This window comes from Apis laboriosa, unplaced genomic scaffold (assembly GCF_014066325.1).
Source record: "Apis laboriosa isolate Shangri-la unplaced genomic scaffold, ASM1406632v1 scaffold49_cov149, whole genome shotgun sequence".
In the NCBI taxonomy this organism is placed as follows: Eukaryota; Metazoa; Arthropoda; class Insecta; order Hymenoptera; family Apidae; genus Apis; species Apis laboriosa.
The window spans coordinates 59,794-75,003 of NW_025223500.1; the positions used below are offsets into that span (position 1 = coordinate 59,794).

At 24.8% G+C, this 15,210-nt stretch overlaps 1 protein-coding gene across 1 annotated transcript in view; it reads left to right on the forward strand.

Annotated features, from left to right (window-relative positions):
• The first annotated feature begins 4,013 nt into the window (after positions 1–4,013).
• LOC122716900 (Krueppel-like factor 7) overlaps positions 4,014–15,210 on the forward strand; it is a 469,047-nt gene continuing 457,850 nt past the window's right edge. The window contains exon 1 of the mRNA XM_043940398.1: positions 4,014–5,267. Within this exon, the coding sequence (XP_043796333.1) occupies positions 5,166–5,267 (102 nt within the window). The 5' untranslated portion in view covers positions 4,014–5,165. The remainder of the gene's footprint in view (positions 5,268–15,210) is intronic.

Sequence of the window (15,210 nt, forward strand, 5' to 3'; positions counted from 1 at the left end):
TGTGTAGTCTTTATTGTGAACATTATGCAATGCGATATTACATCACACTTACGGTGTTTCTTGCGGCTCTGTACACAATCGTGAAAATCATGAGCAACTAGAGAAAACTACAACATAATGAGAGTTGAATGTTATCCAATGAGGTCTGTGTGGTTCACCTTGGACCAGAGCGGACAGAAAGAGGAAACGTTATAAGTAGAATGTAACTCGGGATAATTATGTTCTTCACGCATAACGTTATAATGTTTTCGTGGAAAAACAAGATAGAAAAATATTATATTAATTTTTTCAAAAATGTTAATAGTTTTAATTTTTATTTTGATATTGGATTTCTTATCTTTCTGGATCATTTAAGTTATTATTATTTTATATAATTTTTAATTTTATTATCAAAAAATTATTGAAATCAGAGATTAAATAATGTCTAAGTTTTCATATTAAAATAATTATTTTGAACTAAATTGAAATATTTCATATAATTTCATATAATAATTATATTCTGATAACATAAACGATCAAAAGAGGATTAATAATTAGATCACTATATTTACGAATGACAACATTTCTAGCAGCGTTAAATTAATTGATCAAAAATATTTGTAAGCTAACGTTTAACGTTATATGAATATTGACAAAATGCTAAATGGATTAACAACCAGTAATATCAAATAATATATTATAGAGATGAGTAGATGATATATGTAGATGTATATAGAGATAATATTATAGAGATAAGTAGATCATATATGTTCAATATTAAATCTTCGCAATGCGATTTTTAGTTCAGATGATTTTGTTTTCAAGCGAAAAATAATTAATTTGTCATTAATATAAATTCGTCATTCGTACTTGTAAAATGCACTTTGTAATCGAATTCAGTAAAGCGTATATACAATTCTGTATATTCTTTAAACAGAAGATTAAATATTCTGAGATATCTTGATTCTAGGAATTAGTAACATATTCTAGGAATAAATAACAAAATACACATGATGATCCACACAATTGAGACAAATTATAGTTCCATTCATAGAGAAGAATCATAAAGAGAAAAAATTCGAATAATTTGGTAAGATTTATGTTCATAGATATCATTATTTTAATGCATCGTTGCATATTAGAAAAAAAGTAAGTACAAGTATAAATTTTAAGCTATATTTTAATTTTTTTCTCTATAATTTTTCTCTTCAATAAAACCAGTTACAAACAATAATTAAGTAGTTCATCTTATATGTCAAAATATCAATTAAAATTTATTCATTAAATTATAAGAAATTAGTTTGTTAAGTTATAAATAGAAACAAAATGCAATAATTGTAAGAGAAAACAAATGATGAAAATAGAAATATTCTATTTCTATCTCGCTTTACTTAATATAAGTTTCAATTGCTTGTAACTTAATAAATAAATTCCATAAATATATTAACATCCTATAAATATAAAAAGAAAAAAAAATAATAGTAAAATGATAAAAAAGAAAAATGAAATTAACGGAGGCGATACTGAAGCGATCATGTTATATGCTAATATTCACTGAATAACTATTTTTCAGATTAATAAACGTTCTATCGATTTGCTCCATAATATCGAAAATTGACGATCTAATATATCTCGATATACGAGAAAGTTTTCGAAAGACTATAATATCAATTATCATTTATAGTATTTGACTTTTTTTTTATTGAGAGAATTAAATATATCTGAAAAAGTAAAGTTAAAATTAAGAAGTTATATTTGATTTACGTTCAAATTTCAAGGCATATATTCATAATGATATTTACAAGTGATATTTATAATATTTACAATATTTATATGATTATATTTCACATATTATCACAATTGATGAATATTAGTGCGTTTTGCATTTTCTTCTTTTATTTGTTTTCTTAATTATCTAGCTTGAAAATATATTACATGAATTTTTGTATACATACATTCTAATATGGTTGCATCATTCAAAATATATTTATTATATGATTATAAAAAAATAGCAGATAAAAAAAGAAAAACGGAAAAAAAAAAGTATTTTCGAATGCGGCGACCATTCTGTACACTCTTATGATAACTTGATGACGAATAGCTTTAACGGAAACAGTCTTGAACCGAAATTAGTCTTTTAATTCTGTTCACCATAAATGCCATTTACATATCTAATCTAATATTTTCGAACAATATCTATATATAGTAATAGATATATATAATATCTATAAAACAGTTTTTAACGACTGCGCAGAATTTATGAATCATATATAACGACATAACATTCATCTCTTTTTGTCTTCTGTCTTAGGTACTGGTTGACTCATGACTGATTATTCATTTTTGAATAAATTCTTTATTTCATATAACACTCGATGTAATAAAACGAATTTGACGGATTGTGATGAACAAGAATCCTATTTAAGTATACGCAATATTTAATATTTAAAATTTATAAACATAATTGTGCCTATTAAAAATATGATGTGCTATATAGATCGACTTCGAATAAAAAATAAAAGAAAATGCGAAAAATTTAAAGTATATGCAATATTACTAATATAATTAAGTATTTCTATAATTGTATTTATAAGAAATGTTACTTTAATTCTATATATACATATATGTTTGAAATGAGTTTGTTGAACATTAAAATAATCACATATAATGATTAAAATAATGAATATAAGTTAAAAAAAAATAAATGGATAATGTTAATAATAACTATTAAACTGAATTTTAACTAATTTATTAGAGTTTTGGCTTAGAAAAAGGATAAAACAGAAAGTATAATTAACGTTGTAAAGAAATTAATTATTATTCATGATAATGATTAGATTATTATCTATTAAAAAAATCGATAATTTGATATGAAAAGAAATATAAGATATAATGATCTTTTACCAAACTATTTTTAAATAACATTTATATATATTTACATATATTTACATTTTTATGTATATTTATATATAATTGGTTAAAATAGTATTGATACGATTCTTTAAAATAATTTTTTTAAAATTGAACTTAATGACTTGAATTTTTTTAAAAAATTAAACTAATTAGATTAATTTATTAGATGATATATAAAATAAATTGAAAAAATTGCAATTTATTATAACATTGCAAAAAGAGATATTTCTGTCATTTTTTATTTGAGCTTTTAATAAAAACATTTTATACTTATACAGTTATACAAGGTAATTCAAAATTGATTAACGTTGTTATGAGCTAGAAATGATTAAAGATAATGAAAATCACAATTTTTCATAACTTTCGGTCTAAAATCTAAAGATTTTTGTATTTTTTAATATCTGTTATTTGTTTCTGCATTAATTAATTTCAATTTACAACAAATAATTGATATGAATTACTGATATAATTTATAAAATATAATTTTTAAATTTTCACTAAAGATTCAGATAAAAAAATTGGAAAAAATATTCTCCATTATTTCTTATTTTATTTCCTTTTTTTTCATTTCTAAAAATTGCAATTTTTTAGAAATTTTGTTTATATACTATCTAGTAAAACTAATTCATCAACTTCTTAAAATAGTTTAAGTTGTTAACATATTTGAAAATATGCCAATATTTTTTTCAATTATATTATAATAAACTTTTGAAAACTATTGTTCTAATTATAAATAAATAAACTATATACTTAGGTTATATCTTTAAAGTGAGAAAAAAAAAAGGAAATAATTTAATTTATTAGTTCATACATAACAATTCTATCTTTTTTTCCTGAATATAATTCTAGTTATTCTATTTAAGAATATTTGAAAAGAAAATAGAATGTAAATCAAAGATTGTTCTATGAATATAATGAAAAATCTAAGGGAATTGGCGTCGCGACGCTACCGAGCAGTGCTGCCACGACGCGAAGCGGTTGCTTGCTGGGATAGTGTGTCGCCGGCAGCAAGCACGCGTTCGGTATTACTCGGCCGAGTTCGGGCTTCCTCGCATATAGTTATGGCAAGAGAACGTCAGTCACTCTTCGGCGCTCGCGCGGAAGAGTTTGTGTGCGTTAACTGTTGGGGATATCGTTATTCCTTATAGAGTGTTAAATATCTCATAGTATTTCTTTATTCATCCTTAGCGACTTGTATCTAATTCATAATTGTTGTGGTCGACACGATTGAAAAGAGTGACAGAACGACGCCACGTCCGCAAGTATTGCAGCAAAAAAGCCGGTAGGTGACGTCCGCGTGTGTTCTTCATTAAAGTGTATATGTACATGAGTTTTCGAAATAAAAAGAAAGGAAGGAAAAAACCAGTGAAGATAGAAAATTAATAGTGATTGGCTTTAAAATTTGGTGTCATATTGAAAAAGATAGAAGAAGAAGAAAAAGTAAAAAAAAATAGAAAAAGAAAGAAAAGAATAATAGATAAAAGAGAATCGATAGAGAGTTGAAAAAATTAGAACAAACATAGTAAATGAACAACAAAAGATAAAAAGAGAAAAATCAAATGAATCGAATGAATATCGGATCGTGACTCATGCTGGCTTTGACGTTTCGTCTTTCGTGATTGTAAGATTTCTTATTGTCGCGTTCCACGTATGATGGATGCTGTCGCGCGTGTTTCGCGACGCTATCAAGAACAGACAGATCATCGATCTGCACAAGCAACAGCTTTACAGTGAATTGTTTCTTTGTCTACAAAGATCGTGTAGTGTGTTGCGTGCTGCTTTCTTTTCAGCAATTATATCAGCATTCTAACCGCAATCGTAAAACGCCGATTATACGATCAGATATTCTTTTAATATGAGCCAGTAGGGTGCGTTGTATATGTGTAAGCGCGGAAAGCAGGAAGCAGTTAGCCAGTCTTTCTCTCATCGACTAGTGATTGCTTGTAAATCTTTTTTCTCACTCCATATCGGTCTGTCGATCATCCTACTACAGTGACATCGTTGTAACCATCATCAGTGTTTCTTCGATGATAAACACGTGTGCGTGTCACAATTTACTACGTGTACGTGCGTGCGTTAGAGTTACGAGCTGCGCGTCGGCGCATCGGTGTAATTAGTGATCGGGCTACGTTATCATCTAAGTTCTCGTATACGAATATAACAGTATACAGTTCTGTTATTTGTTTATTTGCTTGTTAATTGGTTTGAAAAAATCAGTTCTTTATTTTATTATTAGTGTTGAAACTAGTTACGAACGGATCGCCGGCGTAACCATGGATATCCTGCCGAGTGGAAACATATTTAGGGAATTGCAAGATATACATGATACCGGATATTTTTCGGCCCAGCCATCGCTCGAGGATCATTGGCAACAGGTAAAAATGAATCTAATTTTGAAATAATATTTCTTCATATTATAATATATAGACTATTTCTCATTTGAAGTTATATTGAAATAATAAAATGAAGTAAATAATAAGTCAAAATGTAGCATTTAATTAAATTGCACATATGAGGAAGTTCAAATAATAATTATGAATTTCAAATATGAAAACTCATTCTCGACCGCTATATTTAAATTTCTAACAATCAATATAAGTAATTTGTATCATTGTCCGTGAACTGATGGGACTTTTATATAGCGCGAATCAGTAATCCGTTAGTTGCATGTTTTAGAAATGTAAAAAATTTGAAAAAAATTCATTGATCAACAATTTCATCAATTATATTTTTTATTTTTCAGATTTTAATTATATGATTTATTAGGAAGTTTGATTTTTTTAACAATTTTTTAGTCAAATTGTGTTTAAATCGATTATCGATATGCAACGTCCTATTATGACAGGACGACCTTGAGCTGTGTGTATTAGATCTGTGTGTACGTTCAGTGACGCGGCCGAGCATACTATAGACGGCGCGTCCTGTTTGTTTACGAGTGTGCAATGACCTTCCAGTGGTCGGGGAAGGCAGGAGAGACGTACTCGTTCCCCATTCAATATCTCAGCCGGAGTACAACAGTTTCCTCGCTTCGTTAAAATAGAGTGACGTCACTGGTAGTGCTAAGCAATTTTTGTTGCATGCTATCTTAACAATTTGCTACCATCATAAAATTTTCTTTTTTCTCATTTTATTTTAATTCAATGTTGTTGTATAATTATTGATATTTTAAAATATGCGAACTAATGACAAAATAAAAGTTCGCAAGAAGAATTGCAATAAAAAATTCAATATTTTTAATAAATAAAACAAAATTATTTACTTATAAATTAAACAAAATTACTTATATATTTTTTTATTGGAAAAAATTAAAGTATTTTATTAATTAAATTATTTAATTGTTAATATTTGATGATATTTCTTGAATTATATCGATTATATCTTTACAATTATTAAATCATTTTCAGAATTAAAATTTTTAGCCAGTTTTTCTCTCTCTTCCTGAAATATTCAGGATTGAAATATTTGACTAAATACACTGCATATATTCTTTAATCATAATTATATTTAATATCACTTTTTAAGTTAAATGTCTTTCATTTAAAAAATTTATAAAATATATCTCTTATCAAAATTAATACACCTTTGTGAGATTTGAAAGTTTTCGAATGTTCATTTTTTCATTTATCTATTTCTATTATTATCTATTTTTTGATTTTATCGTTTTATCGCTGTCGAGTGTTTATATAATATATTTCAATTGTTTGTATTTTTAAATAATAACGTATTTGATGATAGATTATGTAAAGAAATTTATAGCAAGAAAATCTCAGTTTATCGTTTGGTATTTGATCTGTGCAACATTGTTGAATCGAGTTTAGTTTGGCGTTGTGCCTAATTGAACGTTTTGAAAGGTTTTCAGCGGAAAACTGCGGCATTTTGATTGCTTTCTTTTTTTTCTTGTTAATTACTTGTATGAATAAGTGTTTTTGTTATCGACCAAAAAAATACGTCACACTAACCAATTTTGCACTATTATCCTTTTCAATTACAATCTTTTTGAACACATTAATTTACTTCGTATTTTATTTCTCTTATCACGACTTCTTTACTATTTGTTTACTATTCACTAATAATATCGATTTTTCAGAAATAGTTTTATGAAATGGAATTTCTATATTCTATTTGGAAATTATTTGGAATAGCTAAATAGCTAACTAAGAAAAGTATCTATTATGTTTAGAATTTTATTTCATTTGTGATTGCATTTTTATTTTTATTTTTTTTTGTGTGTTTAATAATATAACTTTAAGCATTTCATTTATTTATTTAATTTATTTAAAACCAGTCATGAATAGAATGCATATAGGTTAGTAATCTCATTATTTCTAATAAGTTATATTTTCTTTTAGTATATTATATATATCTTTTACTGCAATTATAATGATTTTTTATTCTGTGCATATTAAATTTGGAATTCGATCTTGTCATATTTGTCGAAATAATGCTAGTTTTCTAACTACTATTGTTTTAATCTACATATTAATCTATCTACTAATCTAATCTAATCTACATATTAATCTATTAATCTAAAAGTGAAATAGATTGTTCGGTTACGTCAACAACGTGATGTGATTATTATCACGCAATATTAATCGCGTGACCAATGTTCATTATAGTTATCTTTATATATAATTTATATATTATATATTTAATATATTCTGAATTTTATCTTTTGCTTACAATTATATTTGTCACTGATATTAAGAAAATAAGATTTCAATGTATATCTCTGTCAAAATCGAATTGGAAATGCTCATTATATATTCAATTAACATTATATATTCATAATATATTCATAATATATTATATATATTAACATTATATTGATTTCGACTTTCCTTGCAATTAACATAAATAATTATTATAAATTGAAATAAAATGTGCGTTGTTTAGTTACAACATGGGGAAAAGTAAGAGAAAAAATAATTTTGTGGAATTAGATTGGAAATTAAAATGTAGATTATTAATTAATGGCATTTAAATTTTTTAGAAATTTCCATATTTTTCAAAATATTGTCTATTAATGCGAAAATAATTATTAAAACTAAAGAATATAACAATAAGTTAAATAAAATCGCTATAAAAATAGCAAATGTATTATGTAACCTTGATAAAATTTCTTTTCATTTAACACTTGATGTAATTATTGAAATACATTTTATATATCAAATCGCGATGAATTATTCATCTCTGATGCTAAATAAATCTAAATTCTAATATGCAAGTTCTAATATACATTTATGCATTTATTTTCCTTTTTTCTTTATAAAATGGAATTTTTTTTTTTAAAAATGATTCAAAATGAATTGAATAATTGAAAGCTCAATGCACCATATACCATTTCCATTGCCACATATACAAATATTTTTACTACTATCAATGTTGTTCGCGTTTTCTTCATTAGTAAGTGATGCGCAATATCGTCGTTCACGTAGTCAGCAAATTAAAATTCTCTGTCTGAGATCAACAGTTGCGTTTGTAATATTTTTGATTAAATTTTATATCGTTTCGCATTGCCTCGATAATTTCACTATACAACTGAATAACCTCTTTTTATATATATATTATTTCTCTCATTTTATAATTTTAATAATATATTTAATCAATATATCAGTTGTCCAATTTTTTCGATTTCCATATACTACAAATTTTTTCAAAAATTCAAAAATAATTTACAAAATAAGTAATCCATGAAATTTTTGTTCGCTAAATTGTTATAAATTACTCGTGACAATCGCGATGCAGCATCGATGATATTTTTCATTTCCTCCTTATATATAGATTGGCGTTTCCATTTCATATCATATATTACACATTCGATATGCGATATTTTATAGCTTGTATCAAGTTAACATAATATATATAAATTAAGTTCACATAATAAATCACATAAGTTTATAATTCCATTATATATCATATTGTCGACGACAATCTCGTTTTGTGTCTTTTTTGCTTTCTTTTCTCTTTTTCCCAGTTCTTGTTCTTCTTCTGTTCTGTTCTATTTCTTCTTCATTCTTTACCACGGATCATATTTTCTTATCTATCAAAAATTTTATGAGAATTTTCTTTTACAAACATCTATTTACTTCGCAATGTGAGCAATGCGAAAGATGCCATTGTAACCGCTATGGAATGCATTGTTAACCTTTGACGCAACCTTCTTTTCTAGCCACGTTACCTGCTGCGTTTTCTTCGAATTCTGGTGTTTTGGCAAACTATCATAATTTCTATCTTTCACTATTCATCCTTGTTGCTTGATAATTTTTGCAACAACACCTGTATTTAGTGGTTGACCCAATATCTCATCTATTATATTTAGTTTACTATAGTAAGTTTACTATAAGTTTACCTATAATTCTTATCCCTTTCTTTATATATATTTTCGTTCGAATTTTATAGATGAATATAAATATATATAATTCATAAGTATATAATTGTGCCATGTATGTATCATTGCTATATCTAAGAGAATGTAAATGTGTTACCTTTTCTTCCTTTCTCTCTCATTTCAAATTCAATAATAATATAATAGAAGAAATTTAATTTGATAAAATTTGATTTAACAAACACAATAAATCATTCTGATTGTCTTTCTCGTGTAAATTTTTTTTGTTACTTAAATAATTTTGCATTGAAAGATTCGTTTTGTTTTTCTTGTGTTTTTATAAATATATTTTCTAAATTGAAAGATATATTAATTAAAGATGATTTATTATCTATCTGAAATCACAGAATGACTCGATATTGATAATAAGGAATATAAGACACCCATCTTCGAGTATAATTTCTTTATTAGCAAGGCTCAGGAACGCGTAAATTAGTAAAATATTTAAGCTTTCATTGTGCTTACATGATCGCTTAGTAATATTATACTAAGCTATTCTTAATTCATTAATTTCATATCTCATTGTTCTTCTTTTTTTTTTATACACAATGTTTAATATTTTTTATTTTTTCGAAAAGATAATAATTATAGTAATCTAAGATAGTCAAGTTACTGCATTTTCTCAATTCGCATATTCGCATATCGCAAAAACGTGAATAATAAGATCGATATGACTGAATTCATTAATAGAAAATGGCAATGCATATTTATCGTTCAAATTCAAAATATACATTTAATAAATGTACTTATATATATGTTTATATATACATATATATGTATATATATATATTTTTTCAATAAAGAAAGAAATTCCAGAAAATGGAATGATGCGAACTGATTTCATTGCTAAGCACTAGATTTTTTTTTATTTTTTAAACATTTTTTTCTAATTAATTGAAATCAAACGAATTTATAATATTTTACATTCTTTTATTTCTCATTCTCTTTCTCTTTTTTTTTCTTTCTTTTATTGAGCTGTTGTAATATAATTATTTACGAATAGAAAAAGAAAGTAAATCTTTGAAAGACTTTAAATGACTTGGTGACCGAATGCCGGTGTATATCGATTATCTTCTTTTCATCGTCTTCTCTATTCCATTTCTTTTGCTGGCATTGAAATAAGAATATCCGGACGCACAAAAGCGTTTTGGCTGAATGGGCCTGACGTAACTCTTTTGTCTCCAACACGAACCGTTGGTACGCGACTCTATTCCATTCGTACTTTAACCCCTTCCATCTTTCCCCTCTCCAATCCCTTTCGGGTCACTATTGCGCGCAATGGAACAAGAAACAATAGTTTCTCCAGTATAATAGTTCGCAATATGAGTGATGCGAAAGATGCCATTGTAACCACGGCTATGGAACATGGCATTGTTAACCTTTGACGCAACCTTCTTTTCTAGCCACGTTACCTGCTGCGTTTTCTTCGAATTCTGGTGTCGTTTGGTAAACTATCATAATTTCTATCTTTCACTATTCATTCTTGTTGCTTGATAATTTTTGCAACAACATCTATATTTAGTGGTTGACCCAATATCTCATCTATTATGTTTAGTTTACTATAATAAGTTTACTATAAGTTCACCTATATTTCTTATTCCTCTCTTTATATATATTAATTTATATATTAACGATATTAACTGATTATCGGACCAAAAATTCATTCAATTCTTTTTACTGATTTTTTTTTTTTTGTTAGAAATTAATTTATATTTTTAAAGAATTCAAAAGATATGTAATATGATGGCATGGAAAATATCAATGTATTTTATAAAAACTTCTAATGCAGGACGTTGCGATAGTTATATTACAATTGCACTTATTCGTTTTGAAAATAATATCTAATTCGAATATCGTTTACTTTTAAAAGTGTTAAAAAGAATTGCGACCATTTATTTCTATAAATTTTGTCTATATATTTAAAATATATTTCTATTAAATTTTTTTCAGAACGTGTTAGAACGAATCTTTTTGTTTGCGAATGAATCTGCAATTCGTGGCTTATCGTTTCTATTAAATTGTTTTGCAGATGTCAAACTTCTTATGATTCTATGTGATTTAATTATCAAATATTTTTCATTTTATAAAAAAATAATAGAAAAATAAATAAAATAAATAATATTTAATTTCCCATATCAAAATTTTGTAAAAAGAATATGCTATTATATTATTGATTTTGATAATTAAATATATTATGAAATTTTTTTCTATAAACTTTTTCCCTATAAAATCATATAAAATCAGTTTTAATTTTTGAGATATTTATAAAAAGTGATTGTTATTATTATATTGAATTATGCCTATACATATATATCCATCGTTCTGCAATTATTTCATCAATAGTTTATAAACATATTAATGAATAAAGAAATAAATTATACATAGTCTTTATCGTAGCAAGCATATTTCATGGATTCTTCAGATTTGCGAAAATGCGAAAACTTTTGAATAATTAAATTACAATAATTAATGTTATAACAATAAATACTAAGTATGAGGTTAATATTGTTATTATTGTAACTTCAATCAGATGTTTTTTTATAGATATTAATTTTCTGAATATGAATTTGTAATCAGATTTCAGAATTGGAGAAACGATTCTCAGAATTAAAAGATTCTGAAGAAAACGGTTTGCAGATTGAGTAAAAAATTTATAAAATCTATTGAAGATAAAATATTAAAATTATCGAATGGTATTCAATGATACAAATTTTTTAAAAAATGTTTATAAAGAATAGAAAATAAATTAAAAATTAAGAAAATAAGAAAATAAATTATAAAGAAAAATATTGGAATAAATAATAAGTTATTATATAATTATTAAGTAAGTTACAATAAATAATAGCACTAATATTTTACTTAATAAATTAACGGTGATTATTGGTTATCTTAAATCTAATATTAATATTGATATTATAATTATAATAATTGTTAAGAAATTACTAATATTTGAAAAAAAAAGAATGAATTTGAAAATAAATGATAACATAAAAAGGACTTTAAAATCTGTATAATATTCAATTTATAAATAATAAATAATACAAAAACAACTTTTTTTACTACAAAGCAAATTTTTTTGTGTTTGTTTTGCTATAAGAAAGAGTCATTCAATATCGATAAATTTATAAATTGAACGTTGGTTTTCACTTTTCTCACCAGATTAACATTTTTTCTTCGGATAAATTATATAGTATGATTTATTATTTTTGATTTGTTATCTAAATTTTGAGAGAGAGAATCTAAATATAAAAATCGCAGTATTTATTAATTTTTGAGATATTAATTTAAAAATCTTTTTATATATTATTTATACTCGTATAAAATATACGATCATCATTTGTTTACTGTTTCTATAAACATACTGTGACAACTGATTTTCAAAATGTTTAACAAAATGTTTAATATTATATTTATATTTTTATATTTATCATCTATTTTTTGGATTCGAAATATAAAAATAAAATATAACATAATTTTTGAATGAAATTATATTGACCAAATTTATAATATATAATTTATAAAAATTATAATTTGTTTACAAAAATAATTAAGAAGTGCATAATGCATCAATTCTTATAAAATATGCAAAATTCAATATAATATTTTAATAATTTAAAATAGTAAATTTTTTATAAATATTTCGAAAACTAAAATAGTTGAGCAATAGTTATATATATAGAAATAAATTGTTCAAAATTGATTTCTACAATATATAAAAATTGTTGAAAGTAATGTCTATTTTTTAAGTAATTATCAAAAAAATTTTTTATGAATCAAAACAGAACATCTTTCAATATATTTCATAATCTGTAACACAGAAATTTTATTAAAATCAAAAGTAATACTCGCTATGCACGCAACAATTTTGTCATCTACCGTCTAAGTGTAATATCGAAGCGAAAAAATTGAGTTAAGAATATCCAACAATTCAATTTTCAGTCAGGTTCTTTTATTCAAGATTATGAAGTTAATTGATCTTTATCTGTTATTTTATTATCGCAATTGACTTAGTAGATGCATTTACTTGATATTCAGAATAATAGATTGAAAGAAAAGAAGAGCAAGGATAGCAGGGAGATGAGAAGAAACAAAAAGATTTGTTTGCATTTATCTTGTAATTCGGATAAAAATCGACAAAATATTAGAAATCAGAAATGCGGGAAAAAGATATAGGAATATAAGCTCATTTAAAACATAGATAGTAATTACCAAGAAAAAAACATTAGAAATATTTGGAAAAGTCGATAGAAAAAGATAATCAAATAGCTGATCAAATTGATCGAATATATGTATAATAATAGATCAGACATTGTGGAAGAATATTGATCTTAAAAATTTATATCTTTGTATATTGAAATGCATGAAACTTTGTGTAACTTTTTGATGTCTTTCGTCACAGTGTGAACTTTCAAAATCTTATAAATCTTTGATATTGAAATGCAGAATGTAGATCAAATATTCATATAAACATTTATAATGTAATATACTGACATGTCATATTTTACAACATATTTTATCTATTTTGTATTACAATATATATCTATTTTGTATTACAATTTTTACATCACGTAGATAAATTATTTATTAGGAAAATGATATATGAAAAATTTGTTTGTTTGTGATTATATTATTATGTTAAGATGATATTTCAATTTGTTTTATTTAAAAAAATTCAAATTAGTCTTCATTGATATTAATATTATTAATATTATTTTATATATTAGTAAATATTAAAAACAAAGTGATAATCTTGTTTAATCATCAATAAATTGAATTATATATTTATGAAAAGAATGATACAATAAATGAAATAAATTAAAGAAGGATAAATTTTTCTATTTTTTTAGTAATATCTAAATAAAATCAGATTCGATAGATAATGTGTTAATATTTAGATCGAATAATATATATCAATTGTTTCAAATGAATAAATAGATATACAAAATTTAATCGATGGCGGAACTAATAGATACATATCTTGTTATTTTGATGCATCTAATTTATTATTATTAATATATCTATATTATATCAGATAACACAAAGCCGTTTATGAAGAAGACGCAATCTCGTTGCGTGTTGATAGTTGTCCATTTTATATTGAAGGTACAATCAGGAGAGGAAAATTTACGTAGATAGTCACAGTTGAATTAACGTGCTTTGCGTGAGTACATTTGTATTGTATTGCTGCGAGGTAAATTGTCGATAGTGGGAATGGAAAAGTGGAATGAAATGGAGGCAGAGAATAGAGGGTATAAAATCGAAGAGAGAAACAAAGAACCGATAAAAACAAATTGGTCTTCCTCTCTTCACCTTTTCGTCATTCGGTTTGTTGGTTTGATCGGTTGGATAAATTGTGTTGTTTTTGTATTGTTCGACATGTGCGGCGAAAAGACGTATAATCCTATTAAAATTTATTAAAGCCCTCGCTCGAAAATGTTCGATATTAGCGCATCGGTGGAAACGAAAAAAAAAACAATAAAGAAATTGTTCCATTAATTATTATTTGCTACTTGAATGATGTGAAATTATCATTTTTTAATTATTTATATCTTTTACATAGATAAAAAGTTTTTTCTCTTTAAAATGCATAAATTATTTATTAAATAACAATTCTGTTTCTGAATTTTAGTCTAAAATCAATTGAACTAATAATAATGCTCTCAGATTACAAAGACTAATCAATTTTTTAATCTAGTTCAACGAAATCATTGAAATGACAAATAAATGCAATTTACTGTTTTGATCAATTAAAGTTGGTTTTCGAAGATGATTAGATAAAATAATACAAGACGATTACTTTTACTTTCAACACTTATTATTTTTTTCGTCGTATAACAAAAAAATATTATTTTTTTTGTTATATATGATTACTATTTTTTTTCGTTTTTATTACTTTTTAACTAGAAATTATATGATTGCGTTATTTCGCATGA